Source organism: Salmo salar, chromosome 03 (genome assembly GCF_965601325.2).
Source record: "Salmo salar chromosome 03, fSalSal1, whole genome shotgun sequence".
NCBI classification, from domain to species: Eukaryota; Metazoa; Chordata; class Actinopteri; order Salmoniformes; family Salmonidae; genus Salmo; species Salmo salar.
This window is the reverse complement of record NC_138293.1, coordinates 45,250,654-45,277,580: the sequence shown is the minus strand read 5'-3', so window position 1 is coordinate 45,277,580 and position 26,927 is coordinate 45,250,654. Positions and strand designations below refer to the sequence as shown.

At 42.6% G+C, this 26,927-nt stretch overlaps 1 protein-coding gene across 8 annotated transcripts in view; it reads right to left on the bottom strand.

Annotated features, from left to right (window-relative positions):
• Positions 1-26,339, bottom strand: part of LOC106600604 (zinc finger E-box-binding homeobox 1) — a 98,758-nt gene extending 72,419 nt beyond the window's left edge. For 2 of the 8 annotated variants that reach the window (XM_045714868.2, XM_045714871.2), the window contains exon 1: positions 24,815-24,911. In XM_045714868.2, the coding sequence (XP_045570824.1) occupies positions 24,815-24,821 (7 nt within the window). In that variant the 5' untranslated portion in view covers positions 24,822-24,911. Of the gene's footprint in view, positions 1-24,171; positions 24,661-24,814; positions 24,912-25,948 lie in introns of those variants that run through there. The other 6 variants (XM_014192096.3, XM_045714866.2, XM_045714869.2 and 3 more) reach the window with 6 other exon arrangements.
• Between the last annotated feature and the right edge of the window lie 588 nt (positions 26,340-26,927).

Here is a 26,927-nt window from a genome sequence, read left to right as displayed (position 1 = left end):
TTGCACATTCAGATTTATAGCCATTAATTCAAAATAATTCATAGATTTTAAACAAAAACCCTTCCTGTTTGTCATAGACGGAAAATATCAATATGAGATGAAAAGAGAGTTCCTCACAAGTTCAGGAAGCCAAGCTGGAGCTCTGTGTGACGTTCACAGCGGTGGGGGCAGATGTTTTGATCAAGAGAGATATGCACATTTTCTCTAAGACTAAATATACAAATATGTATTTTACAGTTATAAGGAAGGTGAAATATTATAGTTAGTGGTTTTATAATTTGATTATACTATATTTAGAAAGCATATAAGTCATGTCAAGCCGTATTCATACAGTTTTGTTGAATAGGAAATAGGTCATATAAATATTTCTTATTTTCATATTTTGACCATATTTGTACTGTGAACTTAAGCTTATCCTTAAAAGTGACTGCACCTCAGTAATTTATAAAATAAATGATCAGAAAGGTGAGATTTTATCCTTTGTTGGAGTATGCAGCATTACTAGTTATTGTTTATGGTCCTCTCATGATAAATAATTACTTTAGGGGGTTACGTAGATTACATTTTTGATTACTTGTAGTTACATTTAAGAAGTTATTAAATAGATCTGAAATTGTTCGACTATGACTTTCCTAACCAAAACACATCAACATTATTTACAGATGTATTGTTTTAGCTTTTATTAATTCAGCCTGTTTTGAGGAATTAAATGGGGTTTGTTAGGGGAAGTTACATAGGTCATATTCTTTTACGTTAGACAGCACATTGTAGCCAAACTACTTTCGTGCTATCTCATTACCCTTTGCGAGATACGAGAGAGATCAGTGGAGGCTGTCAGGTTCTCTATCTTCGAACTCCCTGTCGTAGATCAACCAAGGCGCAGCCTGCTTGTAATTCCACATACTTTATTAGAATAAACCAAACAAAACAATAAACAGGGAAACAGAAAACAACGTGACGCAACTGAGGCGCACACAAAACACTCACAGAAATAATAATTACCCACAAACACAGGTGGGGAAAAGGCTGCCTAAGTATGATTCCCAATCAGAGACAACGATAGACAGCTGCCTCTGATTAGGAACCATACTCGGCCAAAAACAAAGAAACAGACAACATAGAATGCCCATCCCACATCACACCCTGACTTAACCAAAATAGAGGAAATAAAACGTCTCTCTAAGGTCAGGGCGTGACAGTACCCCCCCAAAGGTGCGGACTCCCGGCCGCAAACCTGAACCTATAGGGGAGGGTCCGGGTGGGCATCTACCCATGGTGGCGGCTCCGGTTCGGGGTGTAGCCCCCGCTCCGCCCACTGATCCCTCCGCTTTTGTATCACCGGACCGTGGATCGTCGGAGGAGGAATCGGACCGTGGATCCTCGCCGGAGGCTCTGGACTGCAGACCGCCACCGGAGACTCCGGACTGCAGACCGCCACCAGAGACTCCGGACTGCAGACCGCCGCCGGAGACTCCGGACTGCACACCGCCGCCGGAGACTCCGGACTGCACACCGCCGCCGGAGACTCCGGAATGCAGACCGCCGCCGAAGACTCCAGACTGCAAACTGCCGCTGGAGACTCTGGACTGCAGACCGCCGCCGGAGGCTCCGGACTGGGGGAAGTCGCCGGAGGCTCTGGACTGCAGACCGCCGCCGAAGGCTCCAGACTGGGGGACGTCGCCGGAGGCTCCGGACTGGGGACCGTCTTTTTGTGGTGGGTAATTCTGTCACATTCTCTATCTTCGAACTCCCTGTCGTAGATCAACCAAGGCGCAGCCTGCTTGTAATTCCACATACTTTATTAGAATAAACCAAACAAAACAATAAACAGGGAAACAGAAAACAACGTGACGCAACTGAGGCGCACACAAAACACTCACAGAAATAATAATTACCCACAAACACAGGTGGGGAAAAGGCTGCCTAAGTATGATTCCCAATCAGAGACAACGATAGACAGCTGCCTCTGATTAGGAACCATACTCGGCCAAACAAAGAAATACACAACATAGAATGCCCACCCCACATCACACCCTGACCTAACCAAAATAGAGGAAATAAAACGTCTCTCTAAGGTCAGGGCGTGACACAGGCAGAATCGACGCGCTGTCAGACGTAAGACAATGACTATGAGGTTATTGGTGCAACTTGTTAAGTGCACATGCCACACTGACCCCGTTTTAGTGCATCAGTCAACCAATCACAGTGTCAGACTGATGCAGCTCATTATTGGTCATTGTCTAAAAACAATGGGAATTCACCAAAACAGATTGTGAAGTAAAATAAATGTGTTAAAATCCTACCTTGATTCAAAATGACATACTTGAATGACACTCAAGAGATACGCTCATCAAAAGCCATCAACTAAACCTTGAGGATGGAAATTATGCTGCGCAGCAACACTACCATAAACACCTGACGTGAGAATTGAGAATAGTGCTACGATAGCAACAAAAACAGCCTGGAAGCTCCCCTAGAATTTGCCATCAGCAGCCATGTGACTCTCCCTGTCCTCCCCTGCTGTGTGTGTCAGCTTTGGGCACATCTGGAGAACACAGCCCAACCCCCGAACCAGCTTGTTAGAGTGAAGCAACATCCCACCCCAGACTCCCCCAGAAAGAGCCTACGCTTCTCTTTCCACATCCCACACATACAGTACTGTACAGTACGCTTGTGCATGAAGTACAATCAAACAAACAGACAAACATGCAGGGCTGACACTTTTATAAAACAGCTGAGGTACTGGGGGTTTTGTGCCTCGTATTTCGCCCTCCCAAAAGGATCCTTGATTGCTCCAACAAAGTGACAGAAGAGGAGGTGAACTGGCCAATAATATTGTGATAACTTGAGCGATATCGCCACACTACATGACCAATAGTATGTGGACACCTGCTTGTTGAACATCTCTAACCAAAAATCATGGGCATAAATATGGAGTTGGTCCCCTTTTTGCTGCTTTAACTAACAGCCTCCACTCTTCTGGAAAGGCTTTCCACTAGATGTTGGAAATTCTTCTGTTGATATTGTTGGAAGACAAGTCGACAATGGTAGTTTTACTGTGTAATCTTGTTATTTCTCTTAATGAGCCTATTCACTGTAAAGAGGTGTATATTGCTGTATATTGCTGAGGGGACTTGCTTCCATTCAGCCACAAGAGCATAAGTGAGGTCGGACATTGATGTTGGGCGATTAGGCATGGCTCGCAGTCTGCATTCCAATTCATCCCAAAGGTGTTTGATGGGGTTGAGGTCAAGGCTCTGTGCGGCCAGACAAGTTCTTCCACACCAATCTCGACAAACCATTTCTGTATGGACCTTGATTTGTGCACGGGAGAATTATCATGCTGAAACAGGAAAGGGCCTTCCCCAAACTGATGCCACAAAGTTGGAAGGACACAATCCTCATGTCATTGTATGCCGTAGCGTTAAGATTTCCCTTCACTGGAACTAAGGGGCCTAGCCCGAACCATGAAAAAAACATTATTTCTCCTCCACCAAACGTTACAGTTGGCACTATGCATTTGGGCAGGTAGCGTTCTCCTGGCATCCGCCAAACCCAGATTCGTCCGTCGGACTGCCAGATAGTGAAGCGTAATTCATCATTCCATAGAACGCATTTCAACTGCTCCAGAGTCCAATGGCGGCGACCTTTACACCACTCCAGCTGACGATTGGCATTGTGCATGGTAATCTTAGGATTGTTTGCGGCTGCTGGGCCATGGTACCCATTTCATGAAGTTCCCAACGAACAGTTATTGTGCTGACATTGCTTCCAGAGGCAATTGGGAACTCGGTAGTGAGTGTTGCAACCAAGGACAGACGATTTTCAGCACTCAGCAGTCCCATTCTGTAAGCTTGTATAACTTACTACTTTGCGGCTGAGCCATCGTTGCTCCTAGAGGTTTCCACTTCACAATAACAGCACTTACAGTTGACCGGGGCCGCTCTAGCAGGGCAGAAATGTGACAAACTGACTTGTTGGAAAGGTGGCATCCTATGATGGTGCCACTTTGAAAGTCACTGAGCTCTTTAGTAAGGCCATTCTCCTGCCAATGTTTGTCTAAGGAGATTGCATTGCCGTGTTCTCGATTTTATACACCTGTCAGCAACGGGTGTGGCTGAAATAGACAAATCCAATCATTTGAAGGGGTGTCCACAGACGTTTGGATATATAGTGTATCTTACAGGAAAAGCTGTGACATTATTGTATAGAATACCCTTAAGATAAGGCATATTAGCAATATGAATAATATCAATATGAATAATAAATCTATGTGCATTAAACAAAAATAGATAAACAAAAGCATGTATTTCAGAAGCAATGCTGAAGAACAGGTTTCAAGTGAGATACAAGTACTGCTTAGAATTTCCAATGTAGTTAACAGTGCAAAAGATGACTGCATATCCTACAATATCCTTACCAATAAATCCACACTAGGTTGCATCCCAAAAGGCACCCTAATCACATTGTAGTGCGCTACACTTGACCAGGGCACATAAGGCTCTGGTAAAAGTAGGACACTATATAGGGAATAGGGTGCCATTTGGGACACATACGAAATGTGCTTTTGCAGAGGCTCTGGGTCTCTAACATGGACTTTCCGTTTGCAGTACCAACACATTATATTATTTCCATTTAGCTCAATCCAATCTTTTTCATCCACCTCAGTCTGCCGAACGGAATACTAGCACGTAGCCTAATCCACGCAATCCAGCAAAACATCTATAGCAACAACCATGTAATAATATAGAAAGCCCCTATATGATATAAAGCATATTCTCTCTGTTGGTGTGTGTGTGTGTGTGTGCCGATGCACTGTTTGTAGGCGTAGGCCTATATCAATGAAGATAACTGTTAAAAAGTCTCTAATACGGAAATTCATTGCCGAAGACGTAATATCTATTATCTAGCAACTCAATCCTACCCTGTATGACAGGAAACCACTCCACTAGCTTCTATGTGTCTGATAGTACAGTACATCATACAGGCACGCAGCAGGTAGGCCTAAGCACGGTTCGCTGATGTTGATTTGATAATAATGTACTGCTGCTTAGCTCTGAACTCTTAATTTTCTCTACTGACTCTCAACATCCACTTCACACACACACACACACACGACACACACACTTTGCATGAGAAGAGCTTTCCATTGTGTGATGGAGAAGAGCAACCACATCATGACAAATCTGCCAGGGGTGGGATGTGGTGATGGTGGAACAGTCATATAAACAAGCCTGTAGGCGCAAGGTGGATAGTCCATTCCATGACTCTTTCTGTGTAGTGTGTGTGTGATTTGATTTTTCTATCCTTGTGGGGACCAGAAGTCCTCACAGAATCAAATCAAATTTTATTGATCACATACACATGGTTAGCAGATGTTAATGCGAGTGTAGCGAAATGCTTGTGCTTCTAGTTCCGACCGTGCAGTAATATCTAACAAGTAATCTAACAATTTCACAACAACTACCTTATACACACAAGTGTAAAGAAATGAATAAGAAAATGTACATGTAAATATATGGATGAGCGATGGCCGAACGGCATAGGCAAGATGCAGTAGATGGCATAGAGTACAGTATATACATATGAGATGAGTAATGTAGGGTATGTAAACATTAGGATAGTAAAACAAGTGTAGTAAAACAAGTGGCCGGTCCTCACAAGGAAAAAGGCTATTTTAGGCTTAGGGGGTTAGGTTTAGGGTAACAATTAGGGTAGGGGTTCAAATCAAAGTTAGATGTTAGGTTTAGCGTTAGGAATTAGGGTTAGGTTTAGGGTTGTGTTCGAGACCACCTAAAGCGAGACCGATTCAAGACCAAGACAGGCCAAAATCAAGTCAGAGTCAAGACTAATTGTCACGATCGTGAGGAAAGACGGACCAAGGCGCAGCGTCAGTTGAGTTCCACATATTTATTTAACGTGACACAAACAAAACAAATAAACAACGAAATGTGAAGTAGTGAAGCGCACACAGGCAACTAAACAAAAACAATAACCCACAAAACACAGGTGGGAAAAAGGCTACCTAAATATGATCCCCAATCAGAGGCAACGATAAACAGCTGCCTCTAATTGGGAACCATATTAGCACCAACATAGAAATAGAACAGCTAGATAACCCCCCAGTCACACCCTGACCTGAAACACCATAGAGAATTCACATGGCTCTCTATGGTCAGGGCGTGACACTGATACCGGAAGGGGGATGAGGGGTCCAAGACAGAGACCAATAAAATGTGAGTCCAATTCAAGAATATAATTGTAATTGTGTCAAATAAGAATTCAAAATGTCCAGTATTTCCGTGTTCATATTTCAGAAGAACATATGGATTCTTTAGACCAGGGATGGGCAACTAGGAAATCAGCCGGGGTCTCAATTTACTGTTGAGAGTTAGAATAGTAGAATACACAAAGTGCAATTTCAAAATGTTGGTTGTGCATCAGCAGTTTTTCTCTTGTTACAGTATGCCAGTCACTCAATTAGCCTATGTCAGCTAAAATGTTTTAGTTAGTCCACCGGCCAGCTAATAAAACCTGCAAACATTTGTCTCCACCCTATGGCCAAATCTCAAGTTCAACTGTCAGAGTCAGTTGGCGCGCCGGTGCGCAATGCCTTCATATCAAAGGCCTGCAGTATAATAGGCTAATAGCCACACCACACTAAACCTTCACAAAAGTTTTAAAACTTTATTAGGATAATATCAAAAGTAGGCCTAAGTCAAATCATTATTTATAGGAAAAATACGAGCAAGATACTGTATTATACTGCGGCAAACACAGCATTACATTTAGAACTTAATTTGGCTAAAGAAAATGGCTCAACAGAATAAAAAAAAACACTTATGAACACAAAAGTTTTTTACAGGCTATATTGCAGCAATTACCAAGTAAGGCCAGTGCCTACCGTATCCAACAAATGACAGCAATAAGCTAATGATATTTATTTTACAACAGGCCTACTTATATCTTACACTAAATACTGTCCAGAGCACACAATTAAAAATATTTTTGGTTTCTACTCGTCAGTAATACTTACTAAAACTGTTGTTACACTAAGGTTTTTATTCTAAGAGAAACAAAAATGTTCTATTATATTCCATGATATTCTTAAGATATACCCTACAGTTCAAAAGTTTGGCGTCACTTAGAAATGTCCTTGTTTAGGAAAGAAAAGCACATTTTTTGTCCATTAAAAATAACATCAAATTAATCAGAAATACAGTGTAGACAGTGCAATGTTGTAAATGGCTATTGTAGCTGTAAACGGAAGATTTTTTATGGAATATCTACGTAGACGTACAGAGGCCCATTATCAGCAACCATCACTCCTGTTTTCCAATGGCACGTTGTGTTAGATATTCCACGTTTATCATTTTAAAAGGCTAATTGATCATTAGAAAACCCTTTTGCAATTATGTTGGCACAGCTGAAAACTGTTGTTGAGACTAGTTGAGTATCTGGAGCATCAGCATTTGTGGGTTTGATTACAGGCTCAAAATGGCCAGAAACAAATTACTTTCTACTGAAACGCATCAGTCTATTCTTGTTCTGAGAAATGACGGCTATTCCATGCGAGAAATTGCCAAGAAACTGAAGATCTCGTATAGCACTGTGCACTACTCCCTTCATGGAACAGCGCAAACTGGCTCTAACCAGAATAGAAAGAGGAGTGGGAGGCCTCGGTGCACAACTGAGCAAGAGGACAAGTACATTACAGTGTCTAGTTTGAGAAACAGACGCCTCACAAGTCCTCAACTGGCAGTTTCATTAAATTGTACCCGCAAAACACCAGTCTCAACGTCAACAGTGAAGAGGCGACTCCGGGATGCTGGCCTTCTAGGCATATTCTTCAGGCAATGGGCACAGCCATCTTTGACTTCCTTTATTTGCATTATATAGTGAATGGCATTCTGGAATTAGGGAGTTTTCGCTTGTCGAACATAAACAAACATGGCTGCCATCATAAAGAATTTAGCTGCGGTTAGTTTAGCTGATACACATCTCTTTTCTAAACAATATTACATTTCTCCCTTGTTCAAGTCTAGCTGTTAGGTCGCTAACTTTTGTTTTACTTTTTTTTTTATGGAATGAGTTTGTCTTTGGATGTATTCCGTGTGATGTTCGCATTTATCTTTTACAATAAAAGGTGAAATTGAGAAATAAAGTTGTGAAGACCTTTATTTCCCATCAGTACAAAACATTGTTTAGATGCTTCTTAGACACGTTTGTGTTGCATCATACGTTCTGTTGCTACTATTCCAATCACATATTTGCGATGATACGCTGCAGGGACCACTCAACAATGATCACAAGTATGTGATGGTACGCGTCAAAGGGTTAAGCCGATTTAAGCCAATGCCTATGCGCCAGAAGTTTCTCCAAGTCTTTCTCTTTTGGCTAATGAAGGCCAAGTTTGACACATTGGTCCACCAGACTCTTCGCGTACTTGGGCGGAACTGTCTGGGAACGAGATTAGGTCTAGGTTAGCGTGGGCAAGGCTAGCTACAGTTTGAATGGCTGTAAATGAGCCCAGCATCAAGCTGTGGGATGGGACCGCTAGGACACTAGAAGCTGGCAGCTAGTCAGTTGAGTTGATATGAGTGGCACAGACCCCAAATGGCACCCTATTCCCTATATAGCGCACTACTTTTGACCAGAGACCTATGGGCCTTGGTCAAAAGTAATACACTATAAAGTAGTGCTTAATAAAGGGAATAGGGTGCCATTTGGCACAGACCAAGAGTGGAAAAAGCTTTGCTAGTGCCGTTATATTAGAAGCTTGACTGAACCACTGGGGTGGGGACTGGGCTGGGAAGGAGTTGTGTCCAGGATAGCCTAGGCACGATGGAGAGGTGATCTGTAACGTCTGCTTCCAACTCACACTCTCAAAACACGTTGATCCCCTGAACGCAGCTCACTCTCCAGATCCCAATCACCTGAATTCTAATCACCTGTTCACACACCTGATAGGTCATTTACACACACTATTTAGTTTAGTTCTTTGTACCGCATCATTGTGAGGTATTGTTTGTTTTGTGACACGTTCTATTCGGAGCTCTGTTTATTTCCGTATTAGTCTTCCTGTTTATCGTAGTTTTTGGCCATCCTCATTAACGACACCTTTTTGCCTATTCCCTGCCTGTACTTTTGCCTATCAGATTTCCTGTCATCAACCTCTTGCCTGATCTCCCGGACTACATTATTAGCCTGTTCCCTGCCTGTACTGTTACCTTTCTGGAGTCCCTGTGTATTACCTTCTGCCTGCCCCTGGACCCAGCTACCTGCCCCTTCCTGTGGTCCTTTACTAACAAACACCTGCTGCGCCCTTCGCTTGAAACCAGCACTCTGTCTCCCATCGTATTCATTACATGATCACAATCATTCTTCAGTCAGTTTGACCTCACTGGGCACTGCACGTGGTGCAGGTTAAAAATGATTCCCCTTACAACATAATTAAATGATGTGAATTTGGTAATTAAATTGACTAGAGTACCTAAATATAATGTTCATTTGGTGGGAGGATGAAATGTAAATGTGTTTGAAGCCTTTGTATTGTACTACATAGGAGAAAAATAAAAAGAGGGATTACTGTATGTATGTATACAGGAACAATAATCCTCAGCCTAGCTGTACAAGTACTGCTGCACTGTTATCCCCAAGGGGCATGCAGTCTGTCACAGTGTTTTCACTGCACGTTTAACCTGACTACATCCCAAATGGCACCCTATTCCCTACATAGTGCACTACTTTTGACCTGAGCCCAGGTTACTATATAGGGAATAGGGTACCATTTTGGATTCACCCCCTAGTTACACAATGCAGTGCAGAGTGGGGGAGAAGCAAGGAAACGCAAGGACAGGCAGGACCCTCCGAACGCAGTTTAGCAAATGTCAGACGCATTCAGAGAGCCGTCTTCTAAAATGTCACCCAGATGAGGAGGCAGGAGAGAGGTGAAGCTGAGGGGGGAGATACGGAGGTGCGTGCATGCAGCGAAGAATGCCACACACATACATAAATAAAATTAAATGACAAAAACCATGCAGATAGCTGCATTGAAAGTATGAGAACCAGTCTTACAGTTACAGTACACACACACTGTGAACTAACATTCACAAAGGCAAACTGACTCACAATGACAAACAAACTAAACGAAACACAACACAAACAATGTGGTAACCAATTTGAGACAGAAATAAGATACGTGACTGTTTTTGTTTCTTTCTGAGAAGCATGTTAACCAGATATTTCAGGTACCTTTGAAAACTTCTGAGGGTCATTGCACACGCACATGAAACTGAAGTGTTATGTCTTCAGAAGAGAATGTCAGTGTCTTTCAGCCTATTAGCAAATTCTAAACATTGTCTGTGACCCTACGGGCCATGGTCAAGTAGTGCACTACATGGGGAATAGGGTGCCATTTGGAAAACAGACATTACAGTTAAGGCATTACATGTAGACTATACCAGGACTTCCTGCTAATACTAGCAGCCACACTAGTAGCAAGTACCCTTGCTTCACAGAGCCTGATAGCTCTATCCATCTGTCTGTTGCTTTGACAGCAGAGAGTAAAGCTGACAGTTTACCTAACCATGTAAAAAGTTAAGAGAAACCCAGGGAAACCAACCAGCCATTCACATCCTGCCATGACAGACCCACCTCCTCTCTCCCTGACAGCACACACACACGCATACACGTGTGCAGACACACGCTCACACAGGCACAAACTGCCAGGTGTATAGTTAGGCCTAGGTAGGGAGGTGTGGAGGAGGACCGGGCTCTCACTAGTGATAGGGGAGCTGTGCTGTAGTGGAGCAGGTTGAGAGCTTCAAGTTCCTCGGTGTCCACATCACTAAGGATCTATCGTGGTCCAAACACACCTACACAGTCGTGAAGAGGGCACGACAACGCTTCTTCCCAAAAGGAGGCTGAAAAAATTTGTCATGGGCCCTCAGCTCCTCAAAAAGTTATACAGCTGCACCATTGAGAGCATCTTGACTGGCTGCATTACTGCTTGGTATGGCAACTTCTTGGGATCCAACTGCAAGGCGCTACAGAGGGTAGTTTGTACGGCCCAGTACATCACTGGGGCCGAGCTCCCTGCCATCCAGGACCTCTATACCAGGCGGTGTCAGAGGAAGGCCCTGAAACTTGTCAAAGACTCCAGCCACCCAAGTCATAGACTGTTCTCTCTGCTACCACACGGCAAGTGGTACCGATGAACAATTCTGGAACCAACACGAGTCTGAACAGATTATACCCCCAAGCCCTAAGACTACTAGAAAGTTTGTTAACTAGTTAACCAAATAGCTAGCCGGACTATCTGCATTGACCCTTTTGGTACTAACTTTTCTTTGTCATCACATACGCTGCTGCTACTGTTTACTATCTGTTACTTTATTCCTAGTTATATGTACATATCTACCTCAACCAACTCGTCCCCCTGCACATGGACTCAGTACTGTTACCCCTTGTATAGCCACGTTATCGTTACTCATTGTGTATTTATTATTACATGTTTTAATTTTCTATTATTTCTCTATTTTCTTTCTCTCTGTATTGTTGGGAAGGGCTCGTAAGTAAACATTTCACCTTTAGTCCACACCTGTTGTTTACCACGCAGGTCATCCCTGTGGCTCAGTTGGTAGAGCATGGTGTTTGCAACGCCAGCATGGTGTGTGCAACGCCAGGGTTGTGGGTTCGATTCCCATGGGGGGCCAGTACAAAAAAAAAAGTAAAAAATGCATGAAATCAAATGTATGAAATGTATGTATTCACTACTGTAAGTCGCTCTGGATAAGAGTGTCTGCTAAATTACTAAAATGTAAATGCATGTGACAAATACAATTGTATTTGATCTGACTACAAGGAAATAAAATACAATTGTATTTGCCAAATTCAACAGGTGTAGACTTTACAGTGAAATGCTTGCTTACGAGCCCTTCCCAACAATGCAGAGTTTAGAAATAGTAACATGAGAGGAATAACAAAACATGGAGCTATATTCAGGGAGAACTGATACCAGATCAATGTGCAGAGGTATGAGGTACAGTTTGTGAGATAGACATGTACAAGAAGGCAGGGTAAAGTGACTAGTCATCAGGATAGATAATAATAAGGTATTTGAGGTAGATATGTACATGAAGGCAGGGTAAAGTGACTAGGCATCAGGATAGATAATAATAAGGTATTTGAGGTAGATATGTACATGAAGGCAGGGTAAAGTGACTAGACATCAGGATAGATAATAATAAGGTATTTGAGGTAGATATGTACATGAAGGCAGGGTAAAGTGACTAGACATCAGGATAGATAATAATAAGGTATTTGAGGTAGATATGTACATGAAGGCAGGGTGAAGTGACTAGGCATCAGGATAGATAATAATAAGAGTAAAATAAAGAACAGAGCAGCAGCAGCAAATTATCAGTGTAAAAGTGTTTGTGCGTGTAATGTGTATGTATGTATGTGTGTTTATGTTGTGTCGGTCTGCGTGTGTGTTATGTATGTGTGAATGTTTGGTGGTTTTGTGAGGGAGTGTCAATGTAGTGTGTGTGTGTGTGTGTGTGTGTGTGTGAGTGAGTGTGTCTATGGTTTGTATGTATAGTCTAGCAAGTGTGTGTAGGGTCAGTGCAAGATAGAATCAGTGCAGATAGTTTGGGTTACTGACTATTTAGCAGTCTGGCTATTTAGCAGTCTTATGACTTGAGGGTAGAAGCTGTCTCGGAGCCTTGTTGGTCCAAGAGCCGATGCTCTGGAACCGTTTGCGGGACGGTAGCAGAGTGAACATTCTATGGCTTTGGTGGCTGGAGTCTTTGGCAATTTTTCGGCCCTTGACTGTGAAATTATACTGTGAGTGAGCTCAGGGCAAACTGGAAAACATTGGATACATCGCAAATGGCGCCCTGGTAAAAAATAGTACACTACATGGGAAATAGGTTGGCTTTTGGTGTGCACATACACTTCAGGAACTAGGGAGGGCTGCTGGCACGGAGCGTATGGTATTCTCCAGGATACAGGAAAGAGAGCAAGTGTTCCAGATCTTATCCACTCAGCAGGAAGGTAAACCAAAACAACAACAAAAACAACAACCACAATGACAGAGGACAACTCTGAGGGGAGGTAAATATTGTGTGGAGACAGAGAGACAGATATATAGGGGGAAACTCTGTACCCAGACCCAATCACCTAAGTGAGTCAAGATGTTTTATGCAACCGGGCCCAGGGCCCCTTATTCATTAGCCCACTGTTAACCCATAGTGGGTTTCTTTCAGACAAAGACGACACACACAGTAGGCATACAGCTTTCTCCTAACAGCCTCATCAACATAGCCTCCGCTGACACACCCTCTGCTCACATCACCTCTGAAGAGGACATTTAGCTGACATAACCTCCAATTCAATACCACACATGTACACACACACACACAAGCGCACACACTGCACCGAGCAGACACACTCACGATTGCACGTGCACACACACATATAATATACACTGCACACACACCCTGCAACATAAACCCATATTAGGCCACGTCTTTCGATCATCAATCTGCTCCAAAACAACAAACCTTTCCAGTGTTCTTTATACTGACGTACCCCCCCCCCCACACACACACACACACACTCCCAGGGGCCTCTTTGTAGAGTACAGTACCCCTCACCCACCTGTCTGGCCCTGATTAATGTCCTCAAAGACAAGATCTTCGTCCCAAATGGCACCCTATTCCCTATGTAGTGCACTACTTTTGGCCAGAGCCCATGCAAAAGCAGGCACTATATACAGTGGCAAGAAAAAGTATGTGAACCCTTTGGAAATACCTGGATTTCTGCATAAATTGGTCATAAAATTTGATCGGATCTTCATCTAGGTCACAACAATAGACAAACACAGTATGCTTAAACTAATAACACACAAACAATTATACGTTTTCATGTCTTTATTGAACACACTGTGTAAACATTCACAGTGCAGGGTGGAAAAAGAATGTGAAGCCTTGGATTTAATAACTGGTTGACCCTACTTTGGCAGCAATAACCTCAACCAAATGTTTTCTGTATTTGTGGATCAGACCTGCACAATGGTCAGGAGGAATATTGGACCATTCCTCTTTACAAAACTGTTTCAGTTCAGCAATATTCTTGGGATGTCTGGTGTGAACTGCTCTCTTGAGGTCATGCCACAGCATCTCAATCGGGTTGAGGTCAGGACTCTGACTGGGCCACTCCAGAAGGTGTATTTTCTTCTGTTGAAGCCATTCTGTTATTTTGCCGGTAGCACTGTGGAACATCCAGGTGCACTTTTGCAAACTTCAGATGTGCAGCAATGTTTTTTTTGGACAGCAGTGCCTTCTCCATTCTTGTGTAGTGTTTTACGTATCGTAGACTCGTCAACAGAGATGTTAGCATGTTCCAGAGATTTCTGTAAGTCTTTAGCTGACACACTAAGATTCTTCTTAACCTCTTTGAGCATTCTGCACTGTGCTCTTGCAGTCATCTTTGCAGGATGGCCACTCCTAGGGAGAGTAGCAACAGTGCTGAACTTTCTCCATTTATAGACAATTTGTCTTACCATGGACTGATGAACATCAAGGCTTTTAGAGATACCTTTGTAACCCTTTTCAGCTTCATGCAAGTCAACAATTCTTGATCTTAGGTCTTCTGAGATCTCTTTTGTTTGAGGCATGGTTCTTGTGAATAGCAAACTCAAATTTTGTGAGTGTTTTTTATAGGGCAAGGCAGCTCTAACCAACATCTCCAATCTCGTCTCATTGATTGGACTCCAGGTTTGCTGACTCCTGACTCCAATTAGCTTTTGGAGAAGTCATTAGCCTAGGGGTTCACATTCATTTTCCAACCTACACTGTGAATGTTTAAATGATGTATTCAATATAGACAAGAAAAATACAATCATTTGTGTGTTATTAGTTTAAGCACACTATGTTTGTCTATTGTTGTGACAGATGAAGATCAGATCAAATTTGATGACCAATTTATGCAGAAATCCAGGTAATTTCAAAGGGTTCACATACTTTTTCCTGCCACTGTAGGGAATTGGGTGCCATTTCGGACACAACAGAAAGCGGCTGGGCTGAGGCAAAGGTGCCTGCTGCTGGGAGGTCTCTCTCTCTCCCTCCACCCACCCACCCACCTCTCTCTCTCTCTCTCCTTCTATCTCTCTCTCCCCCTCTCTCTCTGGCTCTCTCTCCCTCTTCAGTTTCCCTCCCTCCGCTCATAACTCAGCAGATAGCAGCACCAAAACCACCATAGCTGCTGTTAGCACTAGCTAATGATCCCTCATTACGCTACATCACAGCTCCTCTGTACTGTCAACTCCCCAGCCATCCCACTCTAACACTGAATCCTTGCCTCTCCTTATTACTGTACTGTATTATGGTTTGGGATAATGTTAGTGAACCCTGTTAATGAAGACTGTCTGTTTTTAACAGATATCACAATAGAAACTACTGTATTTCAATGACCACCACCAGGACGACATAATGCCTAGAGGGGCTAAGAGCCTAGGCATAGCTAGTGAGATTTCAAATGATTTCATAACTTCCTACAGTGGAGTGCCTCTCTAACTCTGTATTCTTTGCTGAGGCTTCCATAATAAAGAGCATGGGAGGATTTGCAAATGAGCTGGTGAAAACAAGGAGGGCTTCCCACCAGCCGAGTGTGAAAGAAAGAGAGTTCCCCCCTTCTCAGTATTGCCTGTGAATGGACTCTTTCTTCTGCCTCACACTTTAAAGGTAGGAGGGAGGCCAGTCAATGGCAAAGGTAACTAGGGATGCGTCCAAAATGGCACCCTATTCCCTATATTGTGCACTACTTTTGACCAGGGACCAATATATTCCCACTATAAAGGGAATAAAGTGCCATTTGGGACATAAGGGCCTTCTTGGGCCTCCACTCTAAAGCCAGCACACAATAGCTTAGCCTAAGCCATCACAAGACCCAATAATGCACCTATAGGCTATTGCTGGTATTCAGGTGACTGAATGAAGCTAATTTTTTTTAATCCTTTATTTAAAACTAGGCAAGTCAGTGTAGAACAAATTCTTATTTACAATGACAGCCTAGGAACACTGGGTTAACTGCCTTGTTCGGGGGCAGATCGACAGATTTTTACCTTGTCAGCTCAGGGATTTGATCTAGCAACCTTTCAGTTACCAGCCCAATACTGTAACCACTAGGCTACCTGCAGCCCCAGGTAGTGTGTGAGAGAGAGAAGAAAAACATGTTATTTCTGGAATGAAGTTTCTCAAACAATAACGTGGTGGCCTCTGGAAGAAAGCCTGTAAGAAATCAGTCCAACCCACTCTCAAATCATTCCAACTGTACTAACTCAGAGTTAAGATAAGCCTATAGTTTGACATTATAAAAAGCCTACCTAAGCCTAGAATTTCTGGTAACAGCGTAAAACATTGATCACAGCCTAGCTGACGGGACATTAGAACTAGGCCTACAACTGGATGAGATCTCTTTCAGAGGGTTGAGAATTAGCCTATGTTTATAATCATAGCCCCCGTCCCCACAGGAGACCTTTTGCGTTCTGGTAGGCTGTCATTGTAAATAGGAATTTGTTCTTAACTGACTTGCCTAGTTCAATAAAGGTTAATAAAAAATATAATAATAAAAATTCACTAGGAACTAAATGGAAACTGAAACAGGGAAGGACTACTATCTGAACATGTCCAATAAGGAACCATTGTTTTAGTTTTTCTGTTGCAAAACATATTGTTACAGTGTGCACTGATGAATATGACACTGCAGTTCCGTATTTTGTATCACTTGAGTATTTAGGATTGTTAACATGGATATAAATGTTCCTGTAAATCTAAAACACAATAATTGCCTATATTAGCCTAATTCATCTGAATAATTAAGCCATCTCTCACAAACAATCTGGACAGTAATAACCTAAGAGTTATCTGGCTAGTGGCTACATCATTTCATTACAACACCAAATACTCACAATTGGGAACAAGTGCCTAAAGGAAAACTGCACCCAAAAACTATCTTTTGGTATATGTTTCATTAGTCCATTGTTGATATAGTCCCAAAATGTTTTGCATGTCAGCAATCAAGTTTTCATGATATATAACTTTCAAAATACCACATATGATGCAAAATGCATAATTCCGGCAGTATTTCTGTATTTTGAAAGGTACCTATCTTGAAAACTTGATTGCTGACATGCAAAACATTTCGGGACTGTATCAATAATGGGCTAATGAAACAAATACCAAAATATAGTTTTTTGGCGTGGAGTTTCCCTTTAAGCCTTGCCACACATTAATTCATGTAAATTCACCGACCATTTTGAATCCCACCGTACCTTCGCCGCTATGCAATCTGGTTTCCGAGCTGGTCACGGGTGTACCTCAGCCACACTCAAGGTCCTAAACGATATCATAACCGCCATCAATAAAAGACAGTACTGTGCAGCCGTCTTCTTCAACCTGGCCAAGGCTTTCGACTCTGTCAATCACCTCATTCTGATTGGCGGACTCAGTAGCCTTGGTTTCTCAAATGACTGCCTCGCCTGGTTCACCAACTACTTCTCAGATAGAGTTCAGTGTGTCAAATTCGAGGGCCTGTTGTCCGGACCTCTTGCAGTCTCTATGAGGGTGCCAACAGGGTTCAATTCTCGGGCCGACTCTTTTCTCTGTATATATCAATGATGTCGCTCTTGCTGCTGGTGATTCTCTGAACCACCACTAGACAGACGACACCATTCTGTATACATCTGGCCCTTCTTTGGACAATGTGTTAACCTCTTTGGGCTGGGGGGCAGTATTTTCACATTCGGATGAAAAGCGTGCCCAGAGTAAACTGCCTTCTACTCAGGCTCAGAAGCTAACATATGCATATTATTAGTAGATTTGGATAGAGAACACTCTGAAGTTTCTAAAACTGTTTGAATGATGTCTGTGAGTATAACAGAACTCATATGGCAGATCCAACCAGGAAGTGGGAAATCTGAGGTTTGTAGTTTTTCAAGTGATTGCCTATCCAATATACAGTGTAAATTTGGTCAGATTGCACTTCCTAAGGCTTCCACTAGATGTCAACAGTCTTTAGAAGTTGTTTCAGGCTTCTATTGTGAAAGGGGACCAAATAAGAGCACTCTAAGCAGATGGCCCAGGTGAAAGCCTTTAGTTTAGTCACGCACACGGCCGTGGGCACGAGCTCCATTCCCTTTCATTTCTAAAGACAAAGGAATTGTCCGGTTGGAATATTATTGAAGATTTATGATAAAAACATCCTAAAGATTGATTATATACATCGTTTGACATGTTTCTACAAACTGTAATGGAACTTTTTTGACTTTTCGTCTGGACTTAGTGTCCGCGTCTTGTGCATTTGGAATAGTGAACTAAACGCGCAAACAAAAAGGAGGTATTTGGACATAAAGATTAACTTTATCGAACAAAATGAACATTTATTGTGGAACTGGGATTGAGTGTATTCCGATGAAGATCATCAAAGGTAAGTGAATATTTATAACACTATTTCTGACTTTTGTTGACTCCACAAAATGGCGGGTATCTGTATGGCTTGTTTTGGTGGCTGAGCGCTGTACTCAGATTATCGCATGGTGTGCTTTCACCGTAAAGCTTTTTTGAAATCTGACACAGCGGTTGCATTAAGGAGAAGGTAATCTATAATCCTATGCATAACACTTGTATCTTTCATCAAAGTTTATGATGAGTATTTCTGTAAATTGATGTGGCTCTCTGCAAAATCACCGGATGTTTTGTAGGCAAAACATTACTGAACATAACGCGCCAATGTAAACTGAGATTTTTGGATATAAAAATGAACTTTATTGAACAAAACATACATGTATTGTGAAACATGAAATCCTATGAGTGCCATCTGATGAAGATCATCAAAGGTTAGTGATTAATTTTATCTCTATTTCTGCTTTTTGTGACTCCTCTCTTTGGCTGGAAAATGGCTGTATGTTTTTTTGTGACTAGGCGCTGACCTAACATAATCGTATGGTATGCTTTCGCTGTAAAGCCTTTTTGAAATCAGACAATGTGGCTGGATTAACAAGAAGTTTATCTTTAAAATGGTGTATAATACTTGTATGTTTGAGGAATTTGAATTATGAGATTTCTGTTGTTTTGAATTTGGCGCCCTGCAATTTCACTGGCTGTTGTCGAGGTGGGATGCTAGTGTCCCACATATCCCAGAGAGGTTTTAACAAACCTCCAAATGAGTTTCAATGCCATACAACTTCTTCCGTGGCCTCCAACTGCTCTTAAACGCTAGTAAAACTAAATGCATGCTCTTCAACCGATCGCTGCCCGCACCCGCCCGCCCATCTAGCATCACTACTCTGGACGGTTCTGACCTAGAATATGTGGACAACTCCAAATACCTAGGTGTCTGGTTAGACTGTAAACTCTCCTTCCAGACTCACATTAAGCATCTCCAATCCAAAATTAAATTTAGAATCGGCTTCCTATTTCGCAACAAAGCCTCCTTCACTCATGCTGCCAAACATACCCTTGTAAAACTGACTATCATGCCGTTCCTTGACTTCGGCGAAGTCATTTACAAAATAGCTTCCAACACTACAGTACTCAGCAAATTGGATGTAGTCTATCACAGTCCCATCCGTTTTGTCACTAAAGCCCCATATACTACCCACCACTGCGACCTGTATGCTGTTGTTGGCTGGCCCTCGCTACATATTCGTCGCCAAACCCACTGGCTCCAGATCATCTATAAGTCTTTGCTAGGTAAATCCCCTCCTTATCTCAGCTCACTGGTCACCATAGCAACACCCACCCGTAGCACGCGCTCCAGCAGGTATATTTCACTGGTCATCCCCAAAGCCAACACCCCCTTTGGCCGCCTTTCCTTCCAGTTCTCTGCTGCCAATGACTGGAACTAAGTGCAAAAATCACTGAAGCTGGAGACTCATATATCCCTCACTAACTTTAAGCATCAGCTGTCAGAGCAGCTTACCGATCGCTGCACATGTACACAGCCCATCTGTAAATAACCCACCCAACTACCTCATCCCCATGTTGTTATTTTTTTTTTTTATCATTTTCACCCCAGTATCTCTACTTGCACATTATCATCTGCACATCTATCACTCCAGTGTTAATGCTAAAATGTAATCCGCCCTGCAATCTGCCCTGGCATGCTGTCAATTAACTTCTGGGCTACATCCTGACTGATGGCAGCCCATTCTTGCATAATCAATGCTTGGAGTTTGTCAGAATCTGTGGGGTTTTGTTTTTCCACCCGCCTCTTGAGGATTGACCACAAGTTCTCAACGGGATTAAGGTCTGGGGAGTTTCCTGGCCATGGACCCAAAATATCGATGTTTTGTTCCCCAAGCCATTTAGTTATCACTTTTGCATTATGGCAAGATGCTCCATCATGCTGGAAAAGGCATTGTTCGTCACCAAACTGTTTCTGGATGGTTGGGAGAAGTTGCTCTTGGAGGATGTGTTGGTACCATTCTTTATTCATGGCTGTGTTCTTAGGCAAAATTGTGAGTGAGCCCACTCCCTTGGCTGAGAAGCAACCCCACACATGAATGGTCTCAGGATGCTTTACTGTTGACACAGGACTGATGGTAGCGCTCACCTCGTCTTCTCCGGACAAATCGGAAAGGGGATTCATCAGAGAAAATGACTTTACCCCAGTTCTCAGCAGTCCAATCCCTGTACCTTTTGCAGAATATCAGTCTGTCCCTGATGTTTTTCCTGGAGAGAAGTGGCTTCTTTGCTGCCCTTCTTGACACCAGGCCATCCTCCAAAAGTCTTTGCCTCACTGTGCGTGCAGATGCACTCACACCTGCCTGCTGCCATTCCTGAGCAAGCTCTGTACTGGTGGTGCCCTGATCCCGCAGCTGAATCAACTTTAGGAGACGGTCCTGGCGCTTGCTGGACTTTCTTGGGTGCCCTGAAGCCTTCTTCACAACAATTGAACCACTCTCCTTGAAGTTCTTGATGATCCGATAAATGGTTGATTTAGGTGCAATCTTACTGGCAGCAATATCCTTGCCTGTGAAGCACTTTTTGTGCAAAGCAATGATGACGGCACGTGTTTCCTTGCAGGTAACCATGGATGACAGAGGAAGAACAATGATTCCAAGCACCACCCTCCTTTTGAAGCTTTCAGTCTGTTATTCGAACTCAATCAGCATGACAGAGTGATCCCCAGCCTTGTCCTAGTCAACACTCACACCTGTGTTAACGAGAGAATCACTGACATGATGTCAGCTGGTCCTTTTGTGGCAGGGCTGAAATGCAGTGGAAATGTTTTGGGGGGATTCAGTTGATTTGCATGGCAAAGAGGGACTTTGCAATTAATCTGATCACTCCTCATAACATTCTGGAGTAAATGCAATTTGCCATCATACAAACTGAGGCAGCAGACTTTGTAAAAATTAATATTTGTGTCATTCTCAAAACTTTTGGCCAAGACTGTACATAGATTTTTCTATTGTGTTATTGACTGTACATTTGTTTATCCCATGTGTAACTCTGTGTTGTTGTTTTTGTCACACTGGTTTGCTTTATCTTGGCCAGGTCGCAGTTGTAAATGAGAACTTGTTCTCAACTGGCCTACCTGGTTAAATAAAGGTGAAATAAAAAAAATAAAATGTAAATCAAATCCAAGTTTATTTGTCACGTGCGCCGAATACAAGCATTTCACCTTACAGTGAAATGCTTACTTACTGGCTACTAACCAATAGTGCAAAAAAAAGGCATTAGGTGAACAATAGATAAGTAAAGAAATAAAACAACAGTAAAAAGACAGTGAAAAATAACAGTAGTGAGGCTATATACAGTAGCGAGGCTACAACAAGAGGAGGCCACGCAAAGCCCAGGGGAAAGGAGCCATTTCCCACCTTCCTAAACACACACACACACACACACCCCCCCCTAGCCACAGCAGCCCCTCCCCCAGTCTAGATTCACCTCCCCTTTACCATAAAAGTAGAGAGGTGGGGTTTAGGCCTAGGACATCCTCTAGTGCGTTGTTATTCCTCAGCACCATTTCATTAAAGGGACACATAGGCGCACACACACACACATACATACATACACACATACTGTATATACACACACACCCTCAGGGTCTAGGATAAGGGGAAAGTGAAATTTGATGTCTCCGGTCACAGGTCAATCAACACTGTTAGGGCTACTGTGGCAAATCACTGCCATTGAAAGTGTGAATGAGCCCCTTTTATAATCAACTAGGCGCCTTTTAGCCAGGTGCCAATTGCAGCTACATCAAAGTCAAAGCAGAATGGCTTTAATTTAAATACTCTAAACACACTGTTAAATCATTAATATCTAGACACCACTATCAGAAACGGTTTGTAACATCTAGGCAGTCATTGAGGGTGTGACTTTACACACGGATTTGGCTCGTCTTTAATCAGGTCCAATAGTCCCAAATGGCACCTTTATTCCCTATTCAATAAAGTACTTTTCACCAGAACCCTATTGGCCCTGGTCAAAAGCAGTGCACTACATAGGGAATACAATGGTGCCATTTGGGACGTAGACAGTGAGTCTAAGTGAAATCCTAAGCAGCTACAGGGCCAGTGCTGAGAAGGCTGTGTTTATACTGTGAAGTATGTTAACACGAGCCCACATTCCTCTATTCCCAAATTGTAGTGTTAAAATTACAGCCTCGGCAGAGAGGCGTGACAAAAGCAGCGCGATTAGGGATGGCCAGCACCTGTTTAACCCAGCCAGGACACACACACACACCGTCCTCCTTGCTGCCATTTGCTGAACCTGACGCCCTGATTTTTACAGCTGCATGGGGAATAATATCAGGAATCAAGAGTCTCAAATGGCACCATATCCCTACATAGTGCACTATATATGGAATAAGGTGTCATTTTGGACACCGTTTGGGATGCAACCCATACCTTCATCTGTCAGTCAAGGCAGGGCACTGAGCAGCCTTGGTTCATATAAACTGTACCTTAGCAGGAGGTCTTGCTCACACACCACACACCACAAGATCAATGTGCTTGCATACTAGTCTCTCCAACAGCTGGTAGAATAAGTCCCAAAATCTGAAGTAGGCTATGATACCATAATTGGCTACAAGATGGAAATAGCAGCTTAACTACAAGATTCAAGTACCCGAGAAGAAACAGCATCAAGATAATGAAAACATCCCCCCATGTACGGAGGAGAGACACCACGTGACACCCTTCCTGCTCTAACATCTTTTGATTTGCTACTTGTAGGGAAAGCTTCATTAAATAACACTGTTATTGTCCATTATTACGCATCAATAACGTAAACATATCACATCAGTCCAATATGTAATGAATTATTTCAAATGTAGGCCTAACGCAAATTATTAATAAGAAGCGGGACAATGTTTATTTTTCAAACAATAAAAAATGTCAGAATGACAAAAATAACACTGAAGGGTTTAAAACATAAGGTGTAGGCTAAAATAAAACAGCATGAAGACTTGCACCTCAACCCTATGCCCCGCGGTCAACCGTCAAATGATCGTTGCCCGTTATGGAATAACACTAAACATGCCTTGCTATCATAAATGATACGTGATCGAATAGACTGGATATATATTAAAACAATAAAATGGCCCAGTAATATAAAAACGATATAGTTCGAGGCACCTTTATAGGTGTTGCATCACCTTGCATACCTGGCCGTCTCACAACATAAAAAGCAGCAGCCCCGCCTTCACTGCAGTAACGGTACACACCGCCATTCCATTCCATCGACCCACTCGGAAATTGCATAACGATATAATTGAAAACAATAGATGGAAAACATTTAGGGGTGTGCTGTCTGTTTCACAATATTGCTATCTATTACAGGAAATAACGGAGTCCTTCGTATTCGCAACCACCTTATGTACTGCTTTCCTTTTCCGTCACAACCTATTATTCCCTTGCCTGCACCGTGACACACACAGGGCGGTAGGCTACACTAGAGTAGATTATACATCACTTGTTTCGACAAAAGAAAAAGAACGGAACAAAAACCATCATAATCAAACATCAACAAATTGGACATCATCATGCATGTTTATGAGCGAAAATCCCGCGAGAACAAAACCAACAGTGAGAAACCAAGAATCTACTGACGCTGATATACACGGATAAACTAAACAACCATAATGTTTTTCTACCTGCACAAGTTGCCATTTGCTGCAGCGTATATTGGAGTCTTTTCCCCCGTCTGCTCTAGAATGAAGATAGGTTTAAAATAAACAAATACTTTCCCGCAATCTGTGCCAATAATACTGTAAAGATAAATGCCGCAGGTAGGGTTTTATAGGAGGACATTTGCGAGCCCCGTTTTCACTGTTCAGGTGAACATGTTGATGGCTCCTGCCTGCGCACGGACGCTGCCTGGGCGGCACGGCGCTCAGCTCTGTGTCACATCTTGTGTCGTCAGCGGCCACAGGAAAAGGTGCTTTCCTGTTTCCAGCCCTCATCTCACTACTCGAATAACGGTACTACCTATAATATGTTATTGGCCGGTAGGTAGAGTGAAAGTGAGGAGGATAGGTAGAACACAGGTAAGAGAGGGAGCTACTCTTTTCTGATCAAATCTAAAGTGGAATCCAAGCTACAATCATTTGCTGACAAACTTCATAAAATCAAGTGAACGACTAGGCTACATCGAAAAACTAAATTGCCGTTCTATGCTATTGTAGGTATAATGTTGTTAATTTAGCAAACTGAGGATCATTAGCCTGTTTATGCTCATGTAGAAATTGAACTATTGAATAAAAAAAATATTTCGTGCAGTGTATTATGTTCTGTTACCTTTCATTCACGTGAAGTTTGGATCGTTAGACAGAATGTCCAGGCTGCGCTGTTGCTGCTGCATAACTAGATTCCTTATATAGACTGCAGCAGTTGCTCACACACATAGGAAGGCTATGGGCTGTGTGACGCCCATTTCTTTCATGCCTTGCTTGCACCACCCAGCATAACAGGTAAGTACTAGCCTAGGCAATATATCAGCTTCTCTTCCACAAATTAAAATCATCACAAGCTATTCAACAAGCTAAATTTGAGGACTATAATGTAAAGTAAAATGGAACGGTTATGACCAAAACAATGTTATGCTACCTAAAAAGGAGACCACGAGAAGCCTGAGTGTGATGTATTCAAATCTAAATGAACAAAAGTGGAATAATAAAACAATACTTTGTACAACACAGATCTCCTACCTTAGCAAACCCCTCGACAACAATGCATCAAACAGTGTTGCGTGCGGATAATAGAAGGGGTTGCTGCCCAAGTCACAACACAAGCCCGATTAAATGTATTTTATTTATCTAATAATATAGGCCTAATGCAAGTCCAGATTGACATGCAACTAGTGAGTCTACAAAGTCAAATGGCAGAATATACTATGCATCAAATAACTCTGCTACCTGGAGCAAAACACGACAGACTAGCTATTACCATTATCTCGTAATTCTTCAGTAAAATTTCAGGTGGCTGAGTTTAACTGAATGCCTGGGACTGCAAGTTAGCAAGCTGCTAGCCTGTTAGCTTAGAAGTTTTTTGTTGAGCAAAAGCGTAGCAAACGACAGGATTTCTGTTTACAAATGTAACACGTTGCATCTTGTCTTTTGTAAAAACAAGGTGACAAGTGAACGTAAAAGAAAATTGGATCGAGGAACAAAATCAGGCTCTCACTCAAATCCACGGGATGATAGGTGCGTATAACGGTACGCTCGAGCAGTGCTGCTGCGCTAGGCGGAGAGAAGCGAGCCAGGTATAACGGTACACACCACATTTGAATATACGTACTACTTTCCAGCACTTCAACTCCCTAAAACGTGGGTCAGAAAAGTCCCAAAGTCGGCGAACACAGTTGAATGAACCCAAAAGTACGTAGTCCATCTCACTTAATCGTTTCCCGTCGGTTTACGGAGTTTGGCTTACCGTTATTCCTCTTCGGGTTCGCCTGTTTTCTGCGCTTACACCTGGGGCCATCCGCCATGATCCTTTCGCTCTGTCTGAATAATGCCTGCCGGGGCGAGTCACCTCCTCTCTCGCCACCTCCCCCCGTACCCCACTCCTCTCTCCACTCCACCTCCCTCCCTCCTCTGCACCTGGTTTACGACACTTTCTGCTTTACGACATCACCTTCTCCAGTCTCCTAACCTGCTAAATTCTTTCTTCTAACCTGCAACGTAAATTCTAACCTGCTACGAAGAACTCACTTCGGTATCGAAGTGGCGTGAAAAGAGTGTTTCCCCCACTGCTAACACCCCAGCACATGGCCCATCTCCCGACTGGCAGCACACAGAGTCCACCCCGAGCTTTTGCTTTCGCCGGACTCTTGATGTTTGCTCCTGTTGCCGAAAGTATAAGATGCATAGTCAAAATAAGAACATGGCAATGTGTTTTGATAACAGGTAACATTTTGACAGGTAACAGACAGTCCATCATTAGGCTGCTACAATTATAAACTCTTCTTTTGGAAAGGAAAATACTTCAAGCGACAGGGAACAGTTCACGTGACAGAGCATTAACCCCTTAAATGCCAGACTGTTGCTGGCGCACGACTACGTTTCAAGTAAGGTATTCTATAACAGTTTTTAACACACACACACACAGTTTAGCAACACGTTTGATGGCAACAAATGCACTATTTATACATTATTGTGATCATGATGAAATTGATAACAACAATTATGAAAAGTATGATATCCTGATTATAATAATGATAATAGCACAATGATTATTATGAATATAAAATAATATTCTCATATTTTTTTTAACACAGACAGCACTTTTGGGACCTATGTCTTTGGCTTGTGTCTTTACTTCCAGTGAAAGTGAGAAACCAGGATGTTATGTTATACGTGGACAGTCATGGGTTGAGTCTCTGGAGGCTCCTCAAATGGCACCCTATTCC